The sequence below is a fragment of the Octodon degus genome, unplaced genomic scaffold (genome assembly GCF_000260255.1).
Source record: "Octodon degus isolate 3935 unplaced genomic scaffold, OctDeg1.0 scaffold00083, whole genome shotgun sequence".
In the NCBI taxonomy this organism is placed as follows: Eukaryota; Metazoa; Chordata; class Mammalia; order Rodentia; family Octodontidae; genus Octodon; species Octodon degus.
The window spans coordinates 8,107,028-8,130,908 of NW_004524659.1; the positions used below are offsets into that span (position 1 = coordinate 8,107,028).

Genomic DNA, 23,881 nt, shown 5'->3' on the forward strand with positions numbered 1-23,881 from the left:
ATAGAATTCAGGTAAATGCTCATATCCACTCTTCTATTACCTGAGCAAGGAACCATCTTTGCAGTCAATGTCTCCCACCTACCTACCCTCCTTTTTTTCTTATATTTTTAAATTTAGAAGGCTGGTTCAATACTTGACTCCTTAGACATGGCCACTGTATCTTACCTATAGCTATAGGACCTTGCTAAATAAATGTGACTTTCTGTGGGCTACTTTAGGGTCCTTGATGATAATCAAGCCTTGTGTGATTGTTAATCTGGGTTCTTGCACAAGTATAAAATGGGAGAGGGGTGAGATGTCTTTGCATTTGAGCAAATGGCTTTAAGAATATATTCCAACCTCCTGTATATACCTTTTGAGGCATTTGTATTGGGACCATTCAACAAAGATAAAGATTTTCCTGTCAGGAGGCTGACAGGAAAGTGATCCTGTCAGAAGGCTGCTCTATTGCACTTCAAGCTTCTCATAGGTTTCCAGCAAAACTTGAGTAGTACTGTGGGAAGGTGTAACATGTAAACATGGAATCTGATTGTTCTGTCCCTAAGAATTACCTTGTGGTTTGTTTACTCATCATCGCCTGTGGAATAAGTCTTTACCCTGCTGATTTAAAATTTAGTATATTCTAAATTTCTACACACAGTATCACAGGACAGCTTCTGCTACAGTAACAATAAAACCCAAACTCTCAGTCACTTGGCACAGTGAGGTTTATTTCATGCTCGTTTTGCAGTCTGGGGCTAGCATGTGGCTCCAGCATTACTCATGGTGGCTTCTTGCCTACCTCTGCCCCCTGGAGAAGCAAGAGAGAGAACATAGAGAAGTCACACCTTTACTAAAAGTCACATGTGCAGGAAACAGGCACATTGTCTCTTCCCCTCCTTTTCCTATTGGTGGAAAATAGTCACAGAGTCCCAGTCTAACCTCAGAGGCTCACAAATGTGTCCAATAAGAGGTAATGGGGTGGGAAGTTTACAGCCAGATCTGTACCCAGGCTGCCCCTGTGCAGATGAGGCTGGCCGTTATGCATGTGTTTTGTTTTGTGACAAGGTCTCACTGTGTAGTTCACGGTGGCTTTGTACTCACTACGGAGCCCAGGCTGGCCTTCACCTCCTGTCTCAGCCTCCTGACAGCTGGGAATGAATGTTGTCTTGATCATTTTGTGTGTTCATCTTGTTCTTTCTGCTGTCAGTCACCCCTGCATCTGGTGCATACTGAGCCCCTACTGTGTGCTCTTCTCTGGGCCCAGCCTTGGGTGTGGGTTGACTTGGGCCTGCTTCTAGGAGTTCACTTCAAGATGGGTAAGGAAAACAGTGCGCAGTTAGCAGCATGCAGGGTGAAAGCTCTGTGGGTAGGAGTGGGGACAGGGCTCGCCTGTGAAAGGCTTTGGGTGGTGTCAAGAGGGGGAGGTCACCTGAGGGAAACCAGGGAGGTTCCTGGCGAGGGTAGTCAGGCCTGGTGCGTGGTAGGAGGCCAGCTGGTAATGTTGCAGATGAACAGGAGGTGAGGTGCCTTCCTGCCGGCGCCTGAGACCCTGGAGAAACTATTGAGACCCTTCTGTCCACCACCCTCAAATGGGCTGTTGGCCACAAGGGACCTGGCTAAAACCCAAGAGATAGAGGAAAAAAGAGAGCAGTCAGGAAGGCGTGCTACTCCTTCAGAGAGGTCCCAGTGGGGTGCTGGGGTGGCGCCTGGAAGATAGAGCTCAGGGGATACTGGGCAGGAGTATGGGTGCCCGAGGTCCTCAGTGCCCAGCAGGGCAGATGGGAAAATGTCACTTACATGGGTGTGGCTCCCTCTTTGGCATTTTCTGAGTTTGCTGAATTCAGGTGGGGGATTTGGTGGCTTGTGTGGGTCAACCTGGGGAGACGCTGTGGGGAGTATGCAGGCCGGAGTGGAGAAGTCTAGGGACTTCCCTGCCTGTGGTGAGGCAGGAGGGCCCCAGACGCACCTCTTGAATCACCATGGCTCCTGCTAGAGCCAGATGTCCATGGGGTCAGGGGTCAGAAGGGCACTTCCCCAGTCTGCCAGGGTGTGGCGTCAACTCCTTTGAGCCTTTCTTCTACAAGGAAGAAGACCTGTTGTCTCCTGGCCTCAGTGAGCAGCATTAGTACCATAAAGCAAGAATATTTAACTTTGCATCAATGAGTAAAGAATAATTAAAATGTAATTAAAAGCATGACTTTTTCTAATTATTGGCTGTGTGTAATGTGTATTTAAAAACAAGACATCTGCACAGGCTTCCTTTTGAGTACATGCAGAAACCAAGGGAAGGGGGGTTTTAATTAAAAATGGATTATTTCAAAAACAGCTTAATCATCCTGTCATCAGAAGACTTAGACCTTATTAATTAACTATTGATAAGCAGATTTAAGTTTTAAAATGTTTAAATTCATGAGAGTAGTCTCTGGCCATCTCCTTGTTAGGAATATTTTCTAGAACTAGCTTCACGGGTTTGGGATGTTGGCTGATGAAAGGTTCAGGGCACTTTGCTCTTAGTCACCTCTCCTGTCCTCTGTGGGACCCGGTCGGGGACCATGGGGGAGGCACCTGTAGATGTCCTTATGCCCATAGCCCTGGAAAGTGATGTCTGCTCCCTGACGTGTTCAGGGAGGTCCATGTCCTCCCCTTTCTGAACGCTGGCCCAGCCCCCTTCTGATGGGTTCTGTAGGAAACAGAGTCACCAAAAATGCTGCGAATGTTCTGGGAAGTCCCCGGCCCCACCCCAGCCGGCCCTGGCAGCAGCAACTCTTTTCAGAGCTCGTGGCTCTGTAGGGGCAGCGTGAGCACAGCCCTCATTTATCATCATAAGTGGATAAAGACTTGCAAAGTGATAATCTTATTCACATTGCTCCTTCAGCCAAGTGTGGCTAAGCTAACACTCCGAGATGTGAGCAGGGGATGAGGAGGCCCATCAGAGGAGGCAGTGCCCACAGGGTCCCTCCCACGACCCTCCCAGGGCTGGCCCCGCTGGAAGAGGCCTTGACCTTCCTCCTGGGCAGGCTTTGTGGTTCCCGGATGCTTAGAAGAAACTTTTCAAATTAGAAACAGGCAGTTTTCACAGTAACTGTGGCCTCACCTTCCTGGCTAGGTGGCTTCCAGCAGGAGGTTGGGTATTCAGGCTGCTGGGGACACAGTTCTTCCTGGGTCTCCCCAGTCTGGGGCTGGCCTGGCTTCCTGCTGCATAGCTTCCTGTGCTAAAAACACCTTCAGCAGTTTATGTGAATGCAAATGTGATGATGAAGCACCTGCTTCTCTTGCACCCCTCCTGCAGGGGTAGCTGGGAGGGAAGCTGTGGTCCTGGGACCCAAGAGCTGGATCAGAGTAAGGAGATACAGTTGTGACAGCTACAGCAGGAACTTGCCCAGTGCTGGGGCTTGGCCTGGAGAGGGTGAGGGCAAGATTGTGCTCCAGAAAAGCATTAATCTGAAACAGCCTTTCCCCAAGAGAGTTATTTCTGAAATGACATATTTGTGAAATATTTTTAAGATTATAAGGCAGAGAAAGGAATTCAATATTTAGAAATAAAGTAGTTCTAGACTCTTTCAAAGTGAAACAAACATCCTAGAGGGACTTAAAAAGCAAAGTGCTTTCTTCCCTTAAAAGGATGATTTAGGGCACCTGAACTGACTGTACCAGGTGGTATGTGGGGCGCTTGTTTCCTGCAGGTTCAGTATATGAGGAACATCAGTTTGGTGGAGGATCTCAGTTGTTTCTCATCAGAGGGAGTCAGTGGAGTGTGAGAGCCCCCAGAGACCCTTCCGGCATACGTGGTGCTTTACAGCAGCTGAGAGCACCGGTCAGTGGCCTGAGCAGCTCTGGCTAATGACCCGATCTCAGGAGGAGCTGTTAAGTAAAGCAGGTAGAAACCAGGTGTGACAGCACACAGTCGTCTGAGCACTTGGGACACTGAGACAGGAGGATCACTGCAAATCTGAGGCCAGCCTGGACTGTATAGTAAATTCAAAGCCAGCCTGAACTACCTAGTGAGACTCTGGAAGGAAAAGAGAGAAAGAGAGTGGGGGAGGGGAGAGGGCAGGAGGAAACATTGCCAGTCAAGACTTCTGCCAGTATTCCGGACTGCAGAGAATTACCCACACTAAGCCTGCTCTGGTTACTGGAGCAGAGCACCCTTATAAAGGCTTGACACCCACTTGCCCGAAGCCCTCAGCAGCTGGGTTTACTGAAGGAGGCTTCATTCCCTAATACTTCTCATCATCCCAGTTCCTGAGAACTGAGGGGCCTTTGGTCCACGCTGTCCTCATGACCTGGTGTCCCCAGGTGGCAGAGTTGGGGACAGGAGCAGGGTTGGACACAGGGAAGAACTTAGCTTTTGTTTGACTCATCCTCTTAGCTACAAGATGGGAACTTGGGGAGATCCCCAGCCAAAGTTCTCCCATCCAGAACTAAACCCAGGCTTTTTCTCTAAGAAACCCTAGAGTAGAATTCCCCAGCCTCAGCCATTCACATGACACTTTCATGGCCAAATCTGCATTCCACATATACTGTGATCTGTTTGCCACTTTTATTTAAGTTGACTCTTTTTTTATTTAAATTTTTTAAAAGAAAGCTGTCTTTGTCTTGAGTGAAACCCTAAGTATAATTTGCCAACATAAGTGAAAGGTAACATTTTAAAATAAATACTTCATGCAAGAAGTAGACATGTTTGTCAGAGCACACTTAACATCATCTCTTGGATTCCCATCGTGCTTTTGGAAACCTTAGCTTCAAGGGAGGCTTCGCCCCCAGTCACTCTCCTGGGGAGCTCCCTGTATGTCTGGCTTTTCTCCTGGTGAGGGCAGAAGGGAGGTCCAGGTGTGTCTTGGTAATAAAATAACTGCTAGATTGTTTTAAACTAGGATCATGTCCCAGTCTGTAGAGAGCCTTTCTGCATCCCAGCCATGTGCTCTGAACCTCTGAGTAATTCCTGCAGCAGCCTGGTCCAGCTTAGAGAGAGGTGTGTGAGGTTTTAGGACAAAGAAAGGTGTTACTGCATGACTAGGGAGGTGGAGCCGGGTGTGAGCAGAAGCTGATCCCAGAATCAGGCTGAGAACAAGCAGAAAATTCACTTGTGTTTACACTGCTCTTCCAGGGCTTTCCAAAGCTACAAAATGTCCTCTGTTGCTAGAGTTTCAGTCCTCAAAAGAGTCCTTATTGACAGATCTAGAATTCCAGACTCAGGTTTTTTTCCTCTTGGATGTTGGCATCCTCCCCAGCACCATCGTGCTACCCTGGCCTGGGGATCTTGTCTCTCTTTCTGATAATAAGCAAAGAAGGCACTGGTAAAATTTTTGAGCATGTCTGTACTTGGAAGAGGGTGGACCTGTCCTGGCAGCCCCAGTGAGGGCAGGAGACAGTCCCTGGACAAGAGCAGACTGAGTAGCTTCAAGCTACTTCATGTGTAAAGGATTTTGTTTTTATTTTGGGGGGACAGGGTCTCGCTTTGTATTGCAGACTGGTCTTAAACTTATTATGGAGCCCAGGCCGGCCTTGAACTCGCAGTGATCTTCCTGCATTAGTCTCTGTAGAGCTGGAATTAGGCTTATGCCTGGCAGGATTCGTCTTTTTAGAAGACAGCTCCCCAGGCCACTGTGCAAGGGACAGTTAGTGGAAAATAAATGGCGCTGTACCTCGTGGTGCCATCACAGCCAACTCAAGGGTGATTGATAAAGTGTAAAATAGAAAACCCACAAAGATGCTGGAATGGATATATAATCAGAGGGTAGGAAAAGGTTTCTTAAATATGATGCCAAAAGAAGGAGCCGTAAAGAAGCATTAACACATGTGATCAATAAAAATGTAAATTACCCGTCTAGCAACGCCATGAAGAAAATTAAAGGGCAAAGGGGGAAATTTTTTAAATAGATGATAGCCCAAACCACTGCCGAGTATCCTGCATATATAAATCCCTCAAGGATCAATAAGAAAAAGATGAACATTCACATTTTTCAAAAACGAACAAGCCATTCAGAAAGGAATAAATTTCAGAAATAAGCATATCAGCATGTTTGCACTTGCCAGTTCATTGGTGAAAATACTTTGTGGTTTACCTGCTGGACTCCCAGCTCTCTCAGAAGACAGGCCCAGAGGTGCACCACTCAGGGCCCTAAAAATCCATCTGAGTGTTCTGGAGTCCATTTTGTAAAACGCGCCTTGAGACTAGAAAATGCTCATATGCTCAGTAACTCCACTTCTAGGCGTTTTGTCTGATCACAGTGAAGCAGCATATGGCCATGAACGCCCATCCTAGCATGGAGGTGGAAGTAACGAACTGGTTACGAGCTGACCAAGAAGCTGGTTACGTACACTGTAGGCTGTGGTATACCTCGTTGCACTTATTCAGAGTTATTCAGTCACTCAGCACAAATGTTCCGAAAACCTTCTGTTTACCAAGCACCACCTCCTGTTTGCCAAGGGCCCTGGGTGATATTGCAATGAACAAAACAGAGAGGGTGGGTGGATTAATGCATGCATGCAGGAATGCAGGAGTAGATAGCAGATGATAGGTGCATGGGAGATGACAGGGATGGATATATGGACAGTCAGAGGGACAGGTAGGTAGATGAGGGAAGAAAGGTACAGAAATAGAAGGCAAGGATGGATGGATGGTGAGATGGGTATGTAGCTAGATGAGAGAGATACAGAGATGATAAGGATGGGGGATGGGTGGGGGATGGAAGGATGGATGGGAGGGTTAAAACAGAAACAAGGTACCCCTTGTTCTGGGACTTGGGTCAAGCCTCCTTGTAAAGGAGTCCCTGGGAGAGAGATCTGGAATAGAGAGTGCAAGCTGTAAACCCCTGAGACAGACCCACTGGACAGAGAGAATAGGACTCACCCAGGGGCTGTAGTGAAGCTTACTTGACTGGTCAGGAGTAGTGAGGAGGTATAGCCTAGAAGACCAGATGAGATAGGGGAGAGGGAGATGGGCCACTGAGAAGCCAGGGTTGTGAGTGAGCAGGGTAGTCCTGTGATCCTCCATCAATTCTAAAAGGCTCCCTTGGCTGAGCACACTCATAGGGGATAAGGGTCAAAGCAGGGGGGCCAGCTGGACCCTTATCGCTAGCAGTTGGGCAAGAGCAGGGGTGGCCTACACCACAGAGAGAGTAGCAGCAATGGAGAGAAGTCCCACAATTCTAGATGTAGGAACAGCATTGAAAATAAAACAGTGTAGACATAGAAGCCGAGACTCCCGACGAGGACCATGTTCTTTCTTTAGCAGTGACCTCAGCCAGGACTGGGTAGGGCTGTCTGCCTTTGCACACCTGTCTTGGCTCAGTGTGGGCCCCATGCACAGGTGTACAGTGAAGGGAACCATCAGACAATGAATCAGTGGGCATGACTACCCAAAAGGACTCGGGGGCTTTCTTTACTAAAGCTGAGTTCATGCAAAATCCAGAGGCACAGCATTTCTACTCGGAGCTGTTTGCTCAGCAGAGATGTGTGAGTACCTTTGTGTCCTCAAAGACCTTGCAGGATTTCCACAGCAGCGTTCCTCATAGTAGCTGGGATGTGCATGCAAACATCCCAAATGTTCTCTGGGAGAAGAATGGAAAAGTTCCCTGGCTTACCCAGTAGAATGAACCAGCAGTTAGAATGATCCAACAACAGGACCCGCCACCCACATGTACACCATATACGTGATGCTGAGCCAGGGAAGAACCAAGACATGAAAGAGAACATAGTGCCTGATCCCACTTACAGAAAGTTCAAAGACAGGTGAAACAACTTATGGTAGAAGTCAGGCTCCTCAGCTGATGCAGTGGCTCATGGCTGTAATCCCAGCCCTGGGAGGCTGAGGCAGGAGGATCACAGATTTCAACCATCCTGGGCAACTTAGCAAGAACTTGTATCAAAATCAACTTGAAAAGGGCTGGGAATATTGCTCAGGGTGAAGGCTCTGGGCTCAATCTACAGTACTACCAAAAAAAAAAAAAAAGGAAGGAGAAGAAATAGCAGTAGTAGTCAGGCACTCATGGAAAGAAAGGCCTACGTAGAAAGGGTGGGGGGACCTGGTGTGCTCAGTTGATGCCAACTACTGGAGAGTGTCCTTGGGATTTGGGTTCTCTCCTGTATATATGTCATATTTCAGTAAAAAGGGAACTTGAGAAAAAGTTTATAGCTAATTATTTTCTAAAATCTCTGTTTATGCAATTTTTTTAAATGCCCGGAAGGATGTTCAACAAAATATTTGATAGAGGTTATCGGTGGGTGATAAGATTATGGGGTTTTTTTTCCTGTGTATTTTCTAAGAATTTCTTGTGTAAGAATTTCTACAATCTCTTCTGTGTGTGTATTTATGTAACTTATTAGCAGTCTGTCACAGAGCATTGACAATTAAGGAGAAACGGGTTTTTTTTGTTTTTGTTTTTGTTTTTTTTCCAATAACTGATATTGAGGAACTCAGAGATGCAGCCTAATCAAGCATGGAAAGAATAAAGGGGAAGATTTGTTAATTGAATGTCACGTTATGTCCTCAGTTATGCTTAATACAAGATAGGCAATTTAGAATCCCCAATTATCCAATTAAAATGCTAATTATCTCATACCTTGATAAGGCCTCTCTTGGAGAGAGGATGAGCCCTCGCTTCTGTGTCCCTTCCCACCTCCTGTCTTCATGCCATGACTGATAGTCTTTGCCGCTGCCCTTGCCTCTGGTTGGTGGGTTCCCGTCTTCCAGGGACCCTGCCTCCCAGCAGCCTCTCATGGGGCACCAGTTGCTGCTTCCCGTTAGCCCACCAGGGGCCCATTTGCCCTGGACTAGATTTGACCAATTGTGTGTGCAGACCTGTTTCTGCTGAGCCAGTTTCCATTCAGCCAGGGCTCTGGGTACAGCACTGAGGTCAGGACCCTGGAAGGCGTTCACACGCATCATCTACCCGCCAGGATTTACAGTGCACAAAGTGATCTCCTTTGGGCCCCACAGCAAAGCCCAGGTGGATGCTATTCCAGTCCCCACTTAGCCAGGCTTTTGAGGCTTCCATATCAAGATCTAACCTTTGTGATCAGAAACCTTGCACAGGCCAGGGATGGTAGTGCACTCTGGTAGGCTAAGGCAGGAGGATGGCAAGTTTGAGCCCAGCCTGGGCAATTAGCAAGACTCTATCTAAAATAAAAAATAAAGGCCTGAGGCTGTAGCTCAGTGCAAAACCCCGAGGTCAATCCCCAGTGCAAAAATAAATGAAAAACCCTTGAACAGACTCCACACCTGAACCCAGATTTGGTGGCTTCTCTGACTAAATATATCATTGTTCGGAGCTGCAGGGTGTTCATCTGTGAAGTAGGAAAAACTCTTTCCCCCAGATGATTGTTATAAATGCAGAATGCTGCTGAGTGCCATTCGCTTTTTTCCATTCGAGTGGCTGTGTAACCTACCCAAAGGCTGGATTGGCTCAAGCCCCTCTCGTCTCTGCCCCTCCAGTGCCATCCCTTAGACACTGGAGGGTTCCCAGCAGGAGCTGGAAAGTTGGGGAGAAGGCCCTGGGTGGCTGGCAGGGCCCAAGGGGTCTTTTTGTATCTGGTTGGCTGCACGGAGACAGGCCATGCAGGCCTTAGATACCTGGCCCCGCACCCCTATAACTGTGCTGCCTACACGTTGGGGGTCTTGGTGAAGTGGCATTGCCCTGGTCAAGTCCTCTCAGCCTGAGGCTCCAGGACTGGGATGGGCACAGTGGAAGGAGAAAGTGAGGAAGCTCCAGGAGCATCAGGGAGCAAAGAAAACTGCCGGAGGCAGAGATGCCACTAGGTCCCCTGAGTGCTCGCTGCTGCCACATCTGTGCAGGCTGTACTGCGAGGCTGGCTGGCCCCCTGCTGGCACCAGTTTTATTAATAATGCATGCATTGCTAGTTTTAGTCCTAGGCTTTAAGCCAGTCCTTTCTTGGTAAGATATACCATATCAGGTGCTTGTTTAAAACACACTCAGAGCCTCTGTAGTGACTCACCTCAACCTCTGTGTCTGTCCTCACCTGGGGCCTGGGGAAGGGGAGGTCCCAGGCAGCCCCCCGGTCCACCCATCCCAGTGTCTGCCCTTCCGAAGATCCCTGAGGAACATGTGCTAAAGGAGCTAACCACCCTGGGCAGGTGGCTGGAGCTACCAGGTAGATCGCAAGGGTGGGCGGGGCCAGGAGCCTTTGGATGACCTATTGGTCACCTCAGAAGAGAGGATGAGAGCAGCTTCTGACCTTCTCCAGGGAATCAAGGATAATTCGGTACTTACGGTTCCATGTGAGAGAAGTTTACCTCCTGCTGACTTTTCTGAGGAATTTGCTCTGTGTTCTAATAGCGGCTGCTTCTAATTTGGAAATGCAAGAAATCCTCCTGTGGGCTTTTAGATGAATCCCAGGGCTGCTGTCTCTAAGACTGTGTTTTTCTTCCTCTGAAAAGGATTTTCTTTTAGTAAGTGTATAGACATGCAAAACACGGATCATATTCATTAGATAATTACGGTCATTTGTACCCAGGAACTATCACAGTCACTAATTAAAACTAAATGCAAATTAAGAGTTACTCAGAGCTGGGCATTGTGGTGCAGGCCTAATATCAGACTCTGGAAGGCTGAAGCAGGAGGATCACAGGTTTAAACCCAGCCTGGGTGACTTAGTGAGATCCTGTCTCAAAATAAAATGTAAAAAGGACTGTGGATATAGCTACATGTGAAGGCCCTGGGTTTAATCCACAGTCCTACCAAAATAACCCCTTTATACATACTCAAGGTCCTGGAATGTCCTGAGGAGGTGAGACTCCCTGGTCAGCTCTTCTCAAGAGCAAGGGCAACCTGGAATAGTGGTCTGAGACGCCCCTCATCAAAGCCTGTTTGTGTGCACGGGTCTTGGGGCTGCACAAGAATGCACATTCTCCTTGCTAAATGTCTCGGAGGTGCTGCGTGGGCATTGCCTGCACAGGGGCCGGTGGAATTCTGTGGAGAACTTAGCTGTCCTAGACCGTGCAGTAGTTAGTGGGTGGCCCAGGCCTTGGACTTGTGCAGGTTCTATCTGGTTTTCAAGACTATTTCCAAAGCCCAGTGCTAGGTGCCCCCAGCTCCCTCTTGTGCCACTTGCCAGAGGGATCTGTGTCCCCAGGAATCCCTTTGACAATGACAGTGATTCCTACCAGGTCCTGCCATTAGGCTCGCGAGCCAAGCACCATTCATTGTGCACTAGAGCACAATGCCAAGTCCCTGTACTGGCACAGCAGCTGTGGAAGGAAGGTGCCACTCTGATCCCCTTTGGGCAGATGAGAAAACAGGCAGGGGCCACGCAGCTAGCAAGTCGCATAGCCAGGACTTGGCTTCCAAGTCAGTGTTCACCAGAAGCCCAGGAGGCTGGGTATGTGGGGCCAAGGGACTGCCATCCCTGCTCATTTTCCCTGCCCTGTGTCTATTTCTGTCACTCTCCACCTCTTGGGGATCCCAGATCCTTCAGGGGCCAGCCTAGTGACTGATGTGACCAAAGCCTCCTCTTTCTGCCACTACCTTGACCTCATTGGCCCTAGCTGCTGGTGCTCTCAGCTTGCACTGATAGCTTGGCCAACGCTTGCTGCCCAGCCAGCACTTCTGCTATTATCTGGGGCAGCTAATGCATGTTATGGGGCAGTGGCTTATCTTCTTGGTAGACAATAAACCTCTGAGAGCAGGAGCTGGGCCTTGTGCCCAGGAACACTCCACAGGCTGGATTTGTGGGCCCCAGGGGGAGGACCAGCGATGCTGTCCCTGGAGATGTGGTTTCTGCAGATGCGGGCCTGGACATTTGCAATTCTTGCCCCATTCGTCGTCTTCAGGCACTGATAAATGGGCCTCCCCTCACTCCCCCCCCCATGGCAATAACTCCCTCCACCTCATTATTCACAGCACACATTCTCCCAGGTTACTTAAGGGTTCTCATTTATGCCTGGATACAAAGCATCTTCCATCCGAGGAGAAATTTATAGGCAAGGGTGTTGGAAAAGCAGCCATATGAGGAAGAGCTCTGGGGAGCCGGGCAGCAGGGATGTACCGGAGGCTGGCACATGGGCAGATGCAGCCCCCTCTGCCCTTTAGGAACCCCCTTGTTTCCAGGAAAGATGTCCCCAGTACCTGGTCGGAGTGTGCTTCCGCTGCCTCCAAGAGAGAGCAGGCACCTGCCCAGCACTGTGCCTCTGCTGTGTATGTGAATCCCTGATGTATGGAAAGAGCAGGTGGCAGTGGTAGCAGGGGATAGTGACCCCTGCCTGCCTTGCTGTCTGCTGTCCTCTGATGGACAGACTGTTCTTTTCTAGGTGTTTGAGTTTGATTCTTCGTAAACTCCACCTGTTCTTTTCTCATACTAATCCTTTAGGTATCAATTATTTCATATGTTTATGGTCCCTGATCACTGTCACCTAAGTCCACACAGACCTCATCCTACTACCTGTGGCTAAAAGCTCCACATGGCACGTGTGTCAGTGTGCCGCGTGGGTATGCTGAGCGTGCAGGGGCGGTGTGGTGTGTGCTGTGGGTATCTGTGTGCTCCGAGTGTGCATAGGCAGTTCCTGACTGGCCAAGTGGAGCATGTGACGTCCAGTGTGACTTTGTTGGAGCTCTGGCAGGGGCTCTGAGTATTGCAGTCAGGGACCAGGTTTTTGTTAATTTCCCAGCTTGGGTGCTTTCCAGACCGTCCAGGTCACTCACATTGGAGCCTTGGCGGACAGACTTTTCTTATGAATCTGAGATGTGTTTGATGTTCACGTTCCCGCTGCCTGCCTTGTGCCAGTGAATTTCTTCATGGAGAAAGTCCCCTCTGTCTCTGTGAGTGCATTAGATCTGCAGTCCCAGCTTTACAGTGGGGACAGGAGAGCTCATCGCCGTCCCCTGCCTCTCGTGGGCCCCAGCCTTTGTCACTGTCCCCACATGGCACTTAAGGCCAGGGCTTCTAGGCCCCAAAACTGGCCTCTTGTGCCCTCCTTCCTCTCTCATGAGCTCTGCTCTTCTGGCTGTGTTTTCTGCAGCCCCTCTGAGTGAGAGGCAGAAAGGTTTCTGGCTACTGCCCTGCCCTCAGCTCATGGACTGTGCAGCCATAGACTGGGAGTCAGTGGATGTGTTTTCCCGTGTATCTGTGCATGTGCACGTGTGTGTTACGTAGGGATGTGTCTCTGTAGGCACGTGTGTGTATGTTTTTCTTTCCTGTGTTTGTGCATGAAGGCATGCCTCTGTCACTGTATCTGCTCGTGTGCGTGTCTGTGTGTGCACATGTGTGTCTGTGTGTGCACACATGTCCATGCATGCTCATTTGTTGGTGCTGAGTCATTTGGCCGTATTTTTCCTGAAGATACAAAGGGATCTTTATCCAGTGTCCTCTGTGGCCACCATTATGAGAAGCAAAGGGGCAGTGTGTCTGCACTTGCAGAGCTCACGTAGAGCTCCATGTCACCTCCAAATCAGGGTTGTAGTCCCAGTTTGGAGCGTCCATTGCTCAGTCCTCAGCCCTTAAAGCTCAGATGTGTCACACTTCTCTCCACAGACCCCTGAGCTGTCACACTCACCCCAAGATTAGGGCACCTTTATAGACCCCAACCCCTGCCCGAAGTCTGCAGAAAGTGTGCCTGCTTTCATCCACCTGTTCTCATCCCCAAAGCATCAATATATCTGTGTCCAGAAAGAAAAAAATCATTTAAATCAGATGTGGTGGCTCATGCCTGTGAGCGTATCAGCACTTGGGAGGCTGAGATAGGTGGACCACCTCAAGTGAATTCGGGACCCTGGAGAGAGAGAGAGAGAGAGAGAGAGAGAGAGAGAGAGAGAGAGAGAGAGAAAATCATTTGAAACATAATTTAACATGTTCCAGCCAGCTTGAACCACTGGTGGTACAAATGAATCTAATCACTTTTATCCATCTTTTTACTAATAAAATTCACCCAGTCGAGTGTCCCAATTGGGACACTCAAGCTTTCTGGCAGTGACACACACAAATTGCAGCCCTGTCATGAATGTGTTAAATAAGAACTAGGTGCCAAAGTCCAGCATGAAGAACATCACACTCTTCTGGGCTGAGTGAGCCTTCAGCCCCGAGGTGTCGACTCCTCCCAGCTCTCCCTAGAGGGGTGGGGAAGTGTCACTGTGGCTGGCAGAACCGCCCCAGACCAGGCTGTGGTTTGCAGGTGGAAACTGGGTCAGCCTTCCCTTTGTTAGGTGCTTCAGTAAGCAATGTCTTGCACTTGGAGCTGCTTTTTTTTCTTCTACAGAAGCCAGGGAGAAAAGAAAGGTTATCTCTCCTAAGAGGAGTCTTTAGTGGGGAGCCTTGTGCAGGAGAGGGTGCCCACCCACCCTAGTCTCTGTTCTCATAGAATGTGCTAGTGTCACCCGCCCAGGCCAATGGCATAGCTTTGCTTTGCTCCCCTCCCCATCCCCTGTCCTCCCCACCCTTCCCCACCCTTTCTGCTCCCCTCCCCTGTATCTGTGCATGTGCGTGTGTGTTACACACACCCTCCCCTGCCTTCCCCACCCATCCCCTCTCTTCCCCTCTCCTCCCTTTCCCTTTCCTCCTCACCCATCTCCTTTTCCGAAGCCAGCCAATCCCAGTACCATCTGCAGTCATCTGCAAGTCACTTGCCCTACCTGAGGCCCGCTGTCCCCATTCCCTTGAGGATGGCCACGTGGGCCCCAGAAGTTAACATCTGTTGGGGCAGAGCTATACCTGGCGTAGCTGCTGGAGCTCTGAGGCTTTGTATGTAAAGAGGAAGCCCATTCTGAGGCTGCCTGTGGCAGGGCTTTACTCAGGAACACCGGCTGCACCAGGCACTGGCTTCTGCCCTGCCTTGGTAGGAATGCACGTGCTGCTGTGACTTGAATCTTACCATCCTTGTGGCTTCTTGGAACTGAGGCAGAAGCTAATAACAACTACCTGAGTGCTCTCACTGTAATATGGGGCTGTCTGAGAAGAAAAGCAGGGGCCTCGCCCATCTCCCCAGCCTTTCCTGACATCTTTCATGTTGGGGAAGCATTGCACTCACAGATACCCAATTATCCTGTAAGGTTTGTAAGGCAAGTCTGAAAGCCGATTGAATCTCGAGAACCGTTTCTGCATAACAACTACTTAATACCCAATCATAACAATTATACATAATTTGTGTTTACTGTGCCTGGAAGATTAAAACTCCTCCGCACAGACATTCTCTAAAACAGGCCTAGAACGTGCAGAGCAAGCAGGGCTGCCGCTTGGCATGCCCACAGGCAGCCCACAGCGCTCTGCAGACAGCTGCCCTGGTACTGGGGGGGCAGGTTGGAGGCTGCCAGGGTCTGCTTCTCAGCCTGGGGCCCAGGACGGCTGGGCCCAGCCGAGACCTGGCAGGAAGCTATTGCCCAGGCCTCAGGAAAGGGGCGAGGGCAATAGCTACTGCCCCCCATCAGTTGGATTCTGCAAAGCTAGCTAGCTGGTGTGCTCTAAAGACCAGGGCAGAACCTGGGAAGCAGCTCAGTCCTTGAGAGCTCGGGATCTCATGCAGAGATGAGGCCCTGAGGTCCTGAGGCCTGTGGGGAGTGGGGAAAGACCTGGTCTGAGCCACTCCAAGGCCTGGGTCTTGCAGTCTCCCTCGGGATCAGCACTGATGTGGTCAGGCTGGTCCATCAGCTCTTGCATCTATCTCCAGGATTTGCCCCCAGGAGGACCCAGCATGAAAAGACACCTCCAGTGCCCCCACAGACACCCGTCCACACTGCCAAGGGTGGGCCATTCTTCTCTACAAGCTCGTCAGCCTCCTGGGCTTGCAGAGCTCTCCTGGAGGGCTGTTCTGGGCCTGCCTCCAAGATCCAGACTTTCCTTCCAGGTCTTGCTGCTGGGCCTTCCTGCTCATGGAGGGGGTGGGTTGGCTGCTCTTGCAGGCAGGGAGAAGCAGGACCTGCTACCCAGGCCTCCCCTTCTACCTCCCTATGGAGTCCCTGCCCTCACTGTCTGCCCCACAGGACAGTGCTGTTTAGGCCAGAGGGGCTCAGATTTCTCTTTGTCCATGTGTCCTTCATCTGCTGTGGCAGGAGGTAGCCACTAGACACAGAGTAACTGGGAGACCCTACCAGCTGTACAGAAGCATGTGGCCCCTGTCCTAGCCTGTATCCCATGTCTAGTACTCCAGCAGTCTGTCGTCCTCCTGATAAGTACTGGGACAGCCAGGCTGGTGAACTCCTCTGGCTCAAGGCTGAGTCCTGCAGGGACCCCCATTCCCTGCCTTGTACATGCTAACCTTTGGTCCTATGGCCTGTGGCTGACCCTGGGCTCTCAGCCTCATGAAGGTACTTGGGCCATCTTGGGGACACAGCAGAGCAGGGTCTGGGCTGAGACTTTTCATTTGGAGATGGGAGCCCTGCATGCCGCAGTGACCCCACCCTAACATGACTCTCTCCTTGCAGCCTGTTCCAGCACTATTGCTACTCCCGGGGCGGCATGCGCCATAACTCCTACACCTGCATCTGCTGCAGGTAGGTACATCAAGGGTCTCACAGCAGGGGGACAGGGGAGGAGGGAGAAGGGCTCCCCTACCACTCACTGGTCACAGGCCCTTGCGCACACATGCCCACACCAGTCCTGCCACTGAGCCTGGAAGTCAGTCCCACTTCAGAGGTCCTGGAACTGAGGTAGCCTCTGCCTGCCACGCATGACGCCAGGTGAAGGAGGGAGTCCAGCCTGCCCAGTGCAAGAGCATTGCCCACAGCCCCATCCCCAGTGGATATTAGAGCTGAGCTTGAGGCCCACCACCGGCCTTCCTCAGCCTCCACATAGGTGCACACACAGCACACCAAACTGGACGCTCAAGCTGGGCAGCTTCCGTGTGCCGCAGATGTGGCACACCCTGGCGTGGGGGCTATAGTGTGTGTCTTTGTGGGGGCATGTGGAACTTTCCACATGGTGCACCGGAACCATCTTCATGAGGCGGCAGCCTGGGTGGGCGTATACATCACTATAGGTGTGACACATTGTGGCTGAGCGACTCAGTGTATGTCGCTTGTGTGTGCCTGGTGGTACCATGAGTCAGACGGCTGCTAGGAACAGCTACGGCCTCCTGGGCAGGCACAGGTTTGTGGGCGTCTGGCTCTGTGTGCCACTCTGGGTGTGACTGTACAGGGATGTGGCTCTTTGTCCCTGAAGCTCACCTCATCTCATCCCCTGGTTTTCCCCTCGGGCCCTGTCCCTGCCCAGCCAGGAGGGAGCTGGGCGGCTCTGCTGATGTACGCATCCTGGTACATGAATAATGCATGTGAACATTTCAGTCCTTGGAAATGCTCTTCTCTGGTGGATAGAAAGAAAAATCATTATTTCTACTTTTATGATTCCTGAGGCTCCCGAATGGGGCCATAAATATTACACACAGGTGGGGTCCCCCCCTTTGGACAAACTTCAAAGTCCTTTTTCTTAAAGGCGTCACTCATTATGGAAGCTCTTGGTAGCAGAGAAGCAAGGAACTGTTGGCTTCCAGTCTTCACAGCCCTACTAGGTCCCTCTCCCTTCTGTACCTATGAAAAGGGGTTCCTGCTCCTTCCAAATCCCTTGAACTACTGGTCCCCATTTGTGTTCTTTACATGTGCTGCCCACATGCCCAGCCCAGAGGGCAGCTGCCTGAGCTGCACTGTGATCCTGGAAGGCGTCCAGGTGGCATTTGTGTGAACCGAGGGATGGCACCAGCTGTGTGCCAGGCGGAGGGCCTGGTCCAGCCACCCCTTTGCCTCTGCCAGGGGGCGGGTGGTAGTGTCCATGGGCAGGGGATAGGACTCAGCCTCCCAGGGCCCTCTGGGGCGGGCTGGGCTTCTGACCACTCTCCCGGCTCTTCCCAGTGGTGAGAACGCGTCTGTGCTGCACTACGGACATGCGGGAGCCCCCAACGACCGTACGATCCAGGATGGAGACATGTGGTGAGTGAGGCCAGCCCCAGCCCTGGTTTTGTGGGAACAGCTCCCCCAACCCCAGGTTAGACTCTCAGTGTCAGGGTTGAGGAGGAGCCTCGGTGTCACTGTTCTGAGAGAGCTGACCACACTGATGTCCTTTCCTGCACAGCACCCTCTCCAGGGCCAGCAGCCTACAACCTGCGAGGAGGCACCATGGGAGTGGGGGGGGGCAACAGGGTCCCCAATGGTTTCCTGTGCAATGCACATGGGGAAGGGTCTGTGGGCACCCACAAATGAGACCCTCTTACACAGTTACATGATGGTCCCGCCATCCTCTCTGCCATCCTGATGCCTGCCAGGACTGGCCCAGGCAGCACTGAGCCGCCAAGAGCCACCCAGATGTCAAGACTTGGGTCTCAGCCACAACCCCCAGGTGGTTCCTCTGACTGCCAGAAGAGGTACCCTGTCCCTTGTGGTTCTTGGGTACCTTTCCATCCATTGCACATACACATGCATGAGGCTCCTTCAGAGTTTAGCTCTTGGACATGCTGGGCCTTGATGGCTGTCAGCTTCCTCCTCAGCCAGCCTTCTGTACCCATGCCCAAAGCTGGAGTTGTGGTGATGGCTGGTCTCCTGCCTGGCCCCGGCTGCCCCTATGGGCATCAGCCCTCCCACAGGAGCCTGTGCCGGGGTCCCCAGCCCTCATTCATGGGGCCGCGTGAGCACCCATGTGCAGACCAACAGATAAGGAGCCACCCAGAGAGACACCATGTTCTGAGCTGTCCCTGCCAAGTGTTTGTGGGAACCCGCACAATCCCAGGGATCTCCCTGGCACAAGACACCTCAGCATGGTGACTGGACACAGTCTGCTAGGCCAGGGTCAGTTGCTAGACGTGATGTTCTAACTTTGGGCACTGTTGGCAGGAGCCCTACTCAACCTTCTAGAAGAAAACTCCTTTCTTTCATGAGCCTCAGTGTACCCATCTGCCAGAGGGCAGCAGAAGGGGTATGTGAAGAGGATGGGTGCCAATCTGGGGCCTCTCCATAGGGCCCTGGCTGGCAGATCAAGAATGTTGGGAGCTTGCAGGGGGTGAGGCCCAGAGTGACCCTCTAGATGGCTACTAACCACTGCTACCTACTGCAACCCACCCAACCACAGGCAAGGCCTCAGCATCCATCTCCTGGCCTGCCTGGCCACACTATTCCACAGACCTGTGTAACCTGTAGGCTGCACTAAGCCCAGGAATTGCAGACCCGAGCCTCACCTGCAGGGCTGTGCCAGACTGCGTCCAGGCAGGGGGCCTCATGGGCATTCAGAGCAGAGCTCAGGCACCTGCCTAGAAGGCTGGGGCCAAAGGCATATGGGGAACCTCCCCATGTGTCTGTCTGGCTTTCTCAGCCATCACTTGTCCTGACCCCACGCTGCAGCACCCTAGTGTGTGGCAGAGTAACGGAGACACGGGCATGTGCCAGGCTCCGGCGTGAGCTCAGAGGGATTTAGGGTGAGATCTGGCTGCCTCACACTTAGCTCAGCTGGAGATCAGGGGAGGAGAGGATAGATCCACTTCCTGGACCATGGGTGGTCCCAGGGAGACCACGTAGTCACCTCAGAGACTCTCATCTTCTCCTCTTTGACCCAGTGGCCCCTTCTGGCTGGGCCAGAAGGGCAGCACAGAGGAACGCATTCCCAGGGCAGAGGCCATCCACACCAGCAGGCCCTCACTGTCCTGGGGCAGCCTGGTTGGCCAGAGAGCCCCACGCGAGAGCCATATGACCAGATGTTTCTCTCTTCCTTGAGCCCAGCTGACCGCAGGGGAAGCAGCTGCTTCTCCCCTCCCCCTTCATCTGCCCAAAGGGTGTCTTTACCCATTGAGAAGCCAGAGGGCAGGATCCAAGACAGGGTGCTCTAAATACCAGGCCTCCTCTAGCCCTGGGTGCTATGGCTTTGGTGACATGGGGAGCACGTGGCACCTGCGTCTCCTGGTGCAGCTGTAGACAGGAGCAGCCCTGGAAAGCCCACGGATGCTCATGCCAAGCTCAAATTAGTGATTTTGTTTTTCTAGTGCTAACTTTGAAATGTAGCCAGTAGAATAATTATGAGTTTATTATAGTCAATTTATTATGCAGCATTTAGAACAACATGTTTTGTTGATTACTGCTACTGCCAGATTGCCGGCGGCATTTATAATCCATTGTTTTATTGAAATTGATCTGCTGAGCGCCTACTGCATTCGGTAAATAATAAATCACTCTGTTATCCCAACATAAAAGTCTCAACACTTCATCACAAGGTATGAAACCAGAAGGTAAATGTAGCGCAGAGCTTTCCTCAAAGCTGAGTGGGCACAAGTCACAGTGCTGGGCTCTGGGTTCCAGTCTTTGACATTGAGATTGAGTGAAGTCACCTGAGAGATGAGGAGAAGGGGGCATGGTGAGGGGAGGCCTGTTCTTTCTGTCCCTCCTACCTGTCCATTACTCAGTAATATGCCACCCAGCGCTGGAGAGATTCAGGGATGCTAAGTGCCCCTCACAGGGTGGGGCACAGTGTAGGCCCTCAAATGACAAAAGCCATAGCACCGCTTATTCCCACCAGAGCCAGGCAGGCTGAGGCCTTATTCCCTGTGTTCCTGGCCCCTAGGCCCACTTGCAGCCCATGGTAGGCCTGGTTTACTCACAGATAGCTCCTGAGTTATATGACTTTACTACTTGTGTTTTCAGCCCCAACGTCATCCACTCTGGCACATATGTCAGGTGGGGCTTGAGGCTGAAAACTCTGCTCCCACCTCTGCCCTCAGAGTACCAGGAGCTTCCCCGGAACCCTGCCAAAGCCACTGTGGGCCACTATCAGCCTCCTTGGGCCACTGTCAGCTTGCCCGGGACACAGCCCTCACACACCAGGGCATGGAAATTGGACATACTGGACCATACTGCAGGTCAGGCCTGTCAGCCAGAAATCGAGGAACGCACTCAGAGGCCATTCCCTTCCCGAAGCCAGTGGCACCTGGACCCATCCTAGTTTTTTTTTTTTTTTTTTTTTGGTGGAACTGGGGATTGAACTCAGGCCCTTGTGCTTGCCAGGGAAGCACTTATTCCACTGAGCCATCTCCCCGGCCCTCCATCCTAGTTTTTGAAGGACAGACTCCACCTGCTCTGCCGGACTCCAAGGGAGGAGCAGAAACATGGCCTGGCTTCTAGTTCTGGGGGCCTCTTCCCTCGGCTGGGTCCAGAGCCATGAGACCTTGTGTAGCTGTGAAGCCTCTGGGGTTTTTTTGTGGCTCCCAGAACCCTTTCTGGCTGTGTCCCTGGGGTTCCCCATGAACCCCATCAGCAGGTCACTGTCATTAAGAGCCATCAGTTGCTGTTTTCCTTTTTAAAGCAAGCAAGGAAGCAGGCTTCTAAAACGGGATTACAAAGTGTGCTAATTAATGTTTTCCTTATGTTCACACAAAGGATAGTGTCTAACAGGGTCACCAGAGGTCCTTCAAAGTAGGAGGCTCTGCTGCGTCCTGTCCCAAGCAGGTGGGTGTGAGCACACTGTGGCTAGGATTTCTAGCCCCACTTGGTCATCTTGCAAGCCCCTGTGCTCTGCCCTGTCCTATGCTCAGCTTGGGCTGTAGACCCCAGAACCCCTAGGCAAGTTGAGGCTCTAAGGCCCAGCAAATTGCGCCTGGGCCTTGCTTGTACAGGACTCCAGATGCGAGCCTTGCAGCTCCCCCCTCCTCTGACCTAGATGGGCTCAGCCCACAGGGCAGAGGTGGAGAGAGGTCCAAGGTGTTTCTGCAGTGGGCTCTGATATGGAACGCAGCTGAGATACTCACCCTCCCCGGATGCCTAGTGCCTCTCCCACCACCAGATCAGGTAGCAGGACTGAAAACTGTGGCCTCCTTCTGAGCCTTCTAGAGCACAGGTCCAAGATGTCCCCTGGCCTTGATTGCCCAAGGTAGGCAGGATGTGGTTGGTTCCTGCTGAGCCAGGTCTTCCAGCATTGGCCAGAAGAGGGCAGTGTTGTCTCAGAACCTGGGCCCAGCCTTTCTCTGGGTGGGTAATGGTGGGCTATATTGCCTGTGGGCTTGGGAAGTGGGCCTGCACCCCAGCTAGGGAGAAGAGCCCCATTCCAGCCCCATAGTCAGCAGTTTGCTGATGTCCTTTGCTCTTTCCATGCTACGGCCTAGGGCAGCTTTTAGAGCTTATAATGAAACAGACAGCCCCCTGTGGCATGCTTGCTGTGGGGTCACCACCACGGGCCCAGGGCCTCCTGTCTCCCTGCCTTGATGTTGGCCAACCTGAAGCCCTCGCTGACCAACAAAGATAGGCTCGATTCTCATGGTCCCTGTGCTAGTTAAGGGGCTTTGCAAGGGGGGAAAATTTAATACAGGGCACATAATTTATAGGATTATTTTGTAATAGTCACCCAAAGAGTCATGTACAAAGAGAATGCAAGAAATCTGTCTATACACTAAAGACAGATTTCCAGGGCCGGGGAGATGGCTCAGTGGAATAAGCACTTCCCTGGCAAGGCAAGGGCCTGAGTTCAATCCCCGGTTCCAAAAAAAAAAAAAAAAGACAGATTTCCAGCTGAGGACCAGGATCCCACAGCAATGACCTGCATGAGTCCTGCTGAAAACCTAGAGCCCATAACAATGCCTGTCATGAGTCCAGCTGGAGGCCTAGACCCCACAGCAATGCCTCATGCAGGCCTGTTTCATGGATCTGTGCTGGGAACCCCAGTGGTAAAAGCTAGAACGTCTGTGCCAGTGGAATGAAGGATCTGTGCTAGCAGGCTCAGGGATCTGCCCTGGAGCCAGGATGCAACAGTCAAAGTAAGAACCAGAGCTCACCGAAAAAGTGCCACAGCCATCCTCAGTGACAGTGAGGTCCCAAGCTCCTCTGATGACGAGAGCAGCCAAGCTCCCATCAGGGAAGCCAATGTGACGGGCTTCTCCAGGAGATAGTAATGTACCATCTTCCCCTCCAGAGCCAGGAAGTGATACTCAAAGTGAGGGCTAGAGCTCCCCTAAAGTGAACCATAGCCATTCTCAGTAACAACGAGGTCCTAAGCTCCTTCAACGATGAGAACAGCCATATTCATATGAGGAAAGCCAGCATGACAAGGTCCTCAGGAGAACCAATAGCCCCTTGACAGCTTCCCAACAGTTTAGCTTCTTCCTTTCCAGTTCTTGTTTTTATGTTGTAACCAACAGTCCTCAGGTAGACTCCCCACCCAGTACCACACTGGTCCAGTTCAGCTGGGTAATACAAGCTGACCACCACTCGTCAATCCACCTGTATCCCACACTCAGGAGGCTGAAGTAGGAGAACCACTGAGACTTGAGACCAGCCTGGGCTGGTCAGTTCATGGCCAGTCAGTTCAACAGTCAGTTCGTGGTCAACCTGACCTAAGAGCAAGATGTTGTCTCAAAAAGAAAGAAAGAAGGAATCCAGGCAAGCAGGCAAGATGATAGATAAATAAAAGATAGATAGATAGATAGATAGATAGATAGATAGATAGATAGATAGATAGATAAGAAAGCACTCAGGAATGTGACTGCATGTGCTACTGCAGGCACAGGTCACATTCCATGACCCAGGGTGGCACTAGAAGTCTCTTCATTGTGGCTGTTTCTATCACAGATGTGCCAGGCCCTCACCCTCTGCTGGCCACAGTGTCTCTACCCACAGCTTCAGCGATTCTTTGGAATTGCTTGGGTCCTACAGGCTGGAATGGGCCAGTTCTGCTCTTTCCTGTTTGCCTAGCATCTGTGTCCTAGACTTGTCCAGAGGGGCAAGTGTGTGCCTGGGTTCTTTGCCTTCTGGCGAAGGGGCCAGAGAAGGGTTGTCCAGGCTCGACTTCACCTGGTTCTGGTGAAGTCCAGAACCAGGTTAGCTCTAGAGGATGAGTGTCACCCAGGCCTGCTGCCTGCTGCCAGGCTCTACCCAGATCCCCTCCCCACCTTGCACTTCCTCAGAGAGGCCCTTGCTTGTTAGCAGGGAGCCTCATCCTGAGCATTTCAGTTTTAAGGACAAGACCAGTCTTGGCACAAGAGAGCTCCCTGGAAGGCACA

The 23,881-nt window shown here is 51.4% G+C and overlaps 1 protein-coding gene across 1 annotated transcript in view; it reads left to right on the plus strand.

Moving 5' to 3' along the window:
* Pepd (peptidase D) overlaps window positions 1-23,881 on the plus strand; it is a 131,557-nt gene that overhangs the window by 89,105 nt on the left and 18,571 nt on the right. The window contains exons 10-11 of the mRNA XM_004636732.2: window positions 16,350-16,418; window positions 17,769-17,846. Of these exons, the coding sequence (XP_004636789.1) occupies window positions 16,350-16,418; window positions 17,769-17,846 (147 nt within the window). The remainder of the gene's footprint in view (window positions 1-16,349; window positions 16,419-17,768; window positions 17,847-23,881) is intronic.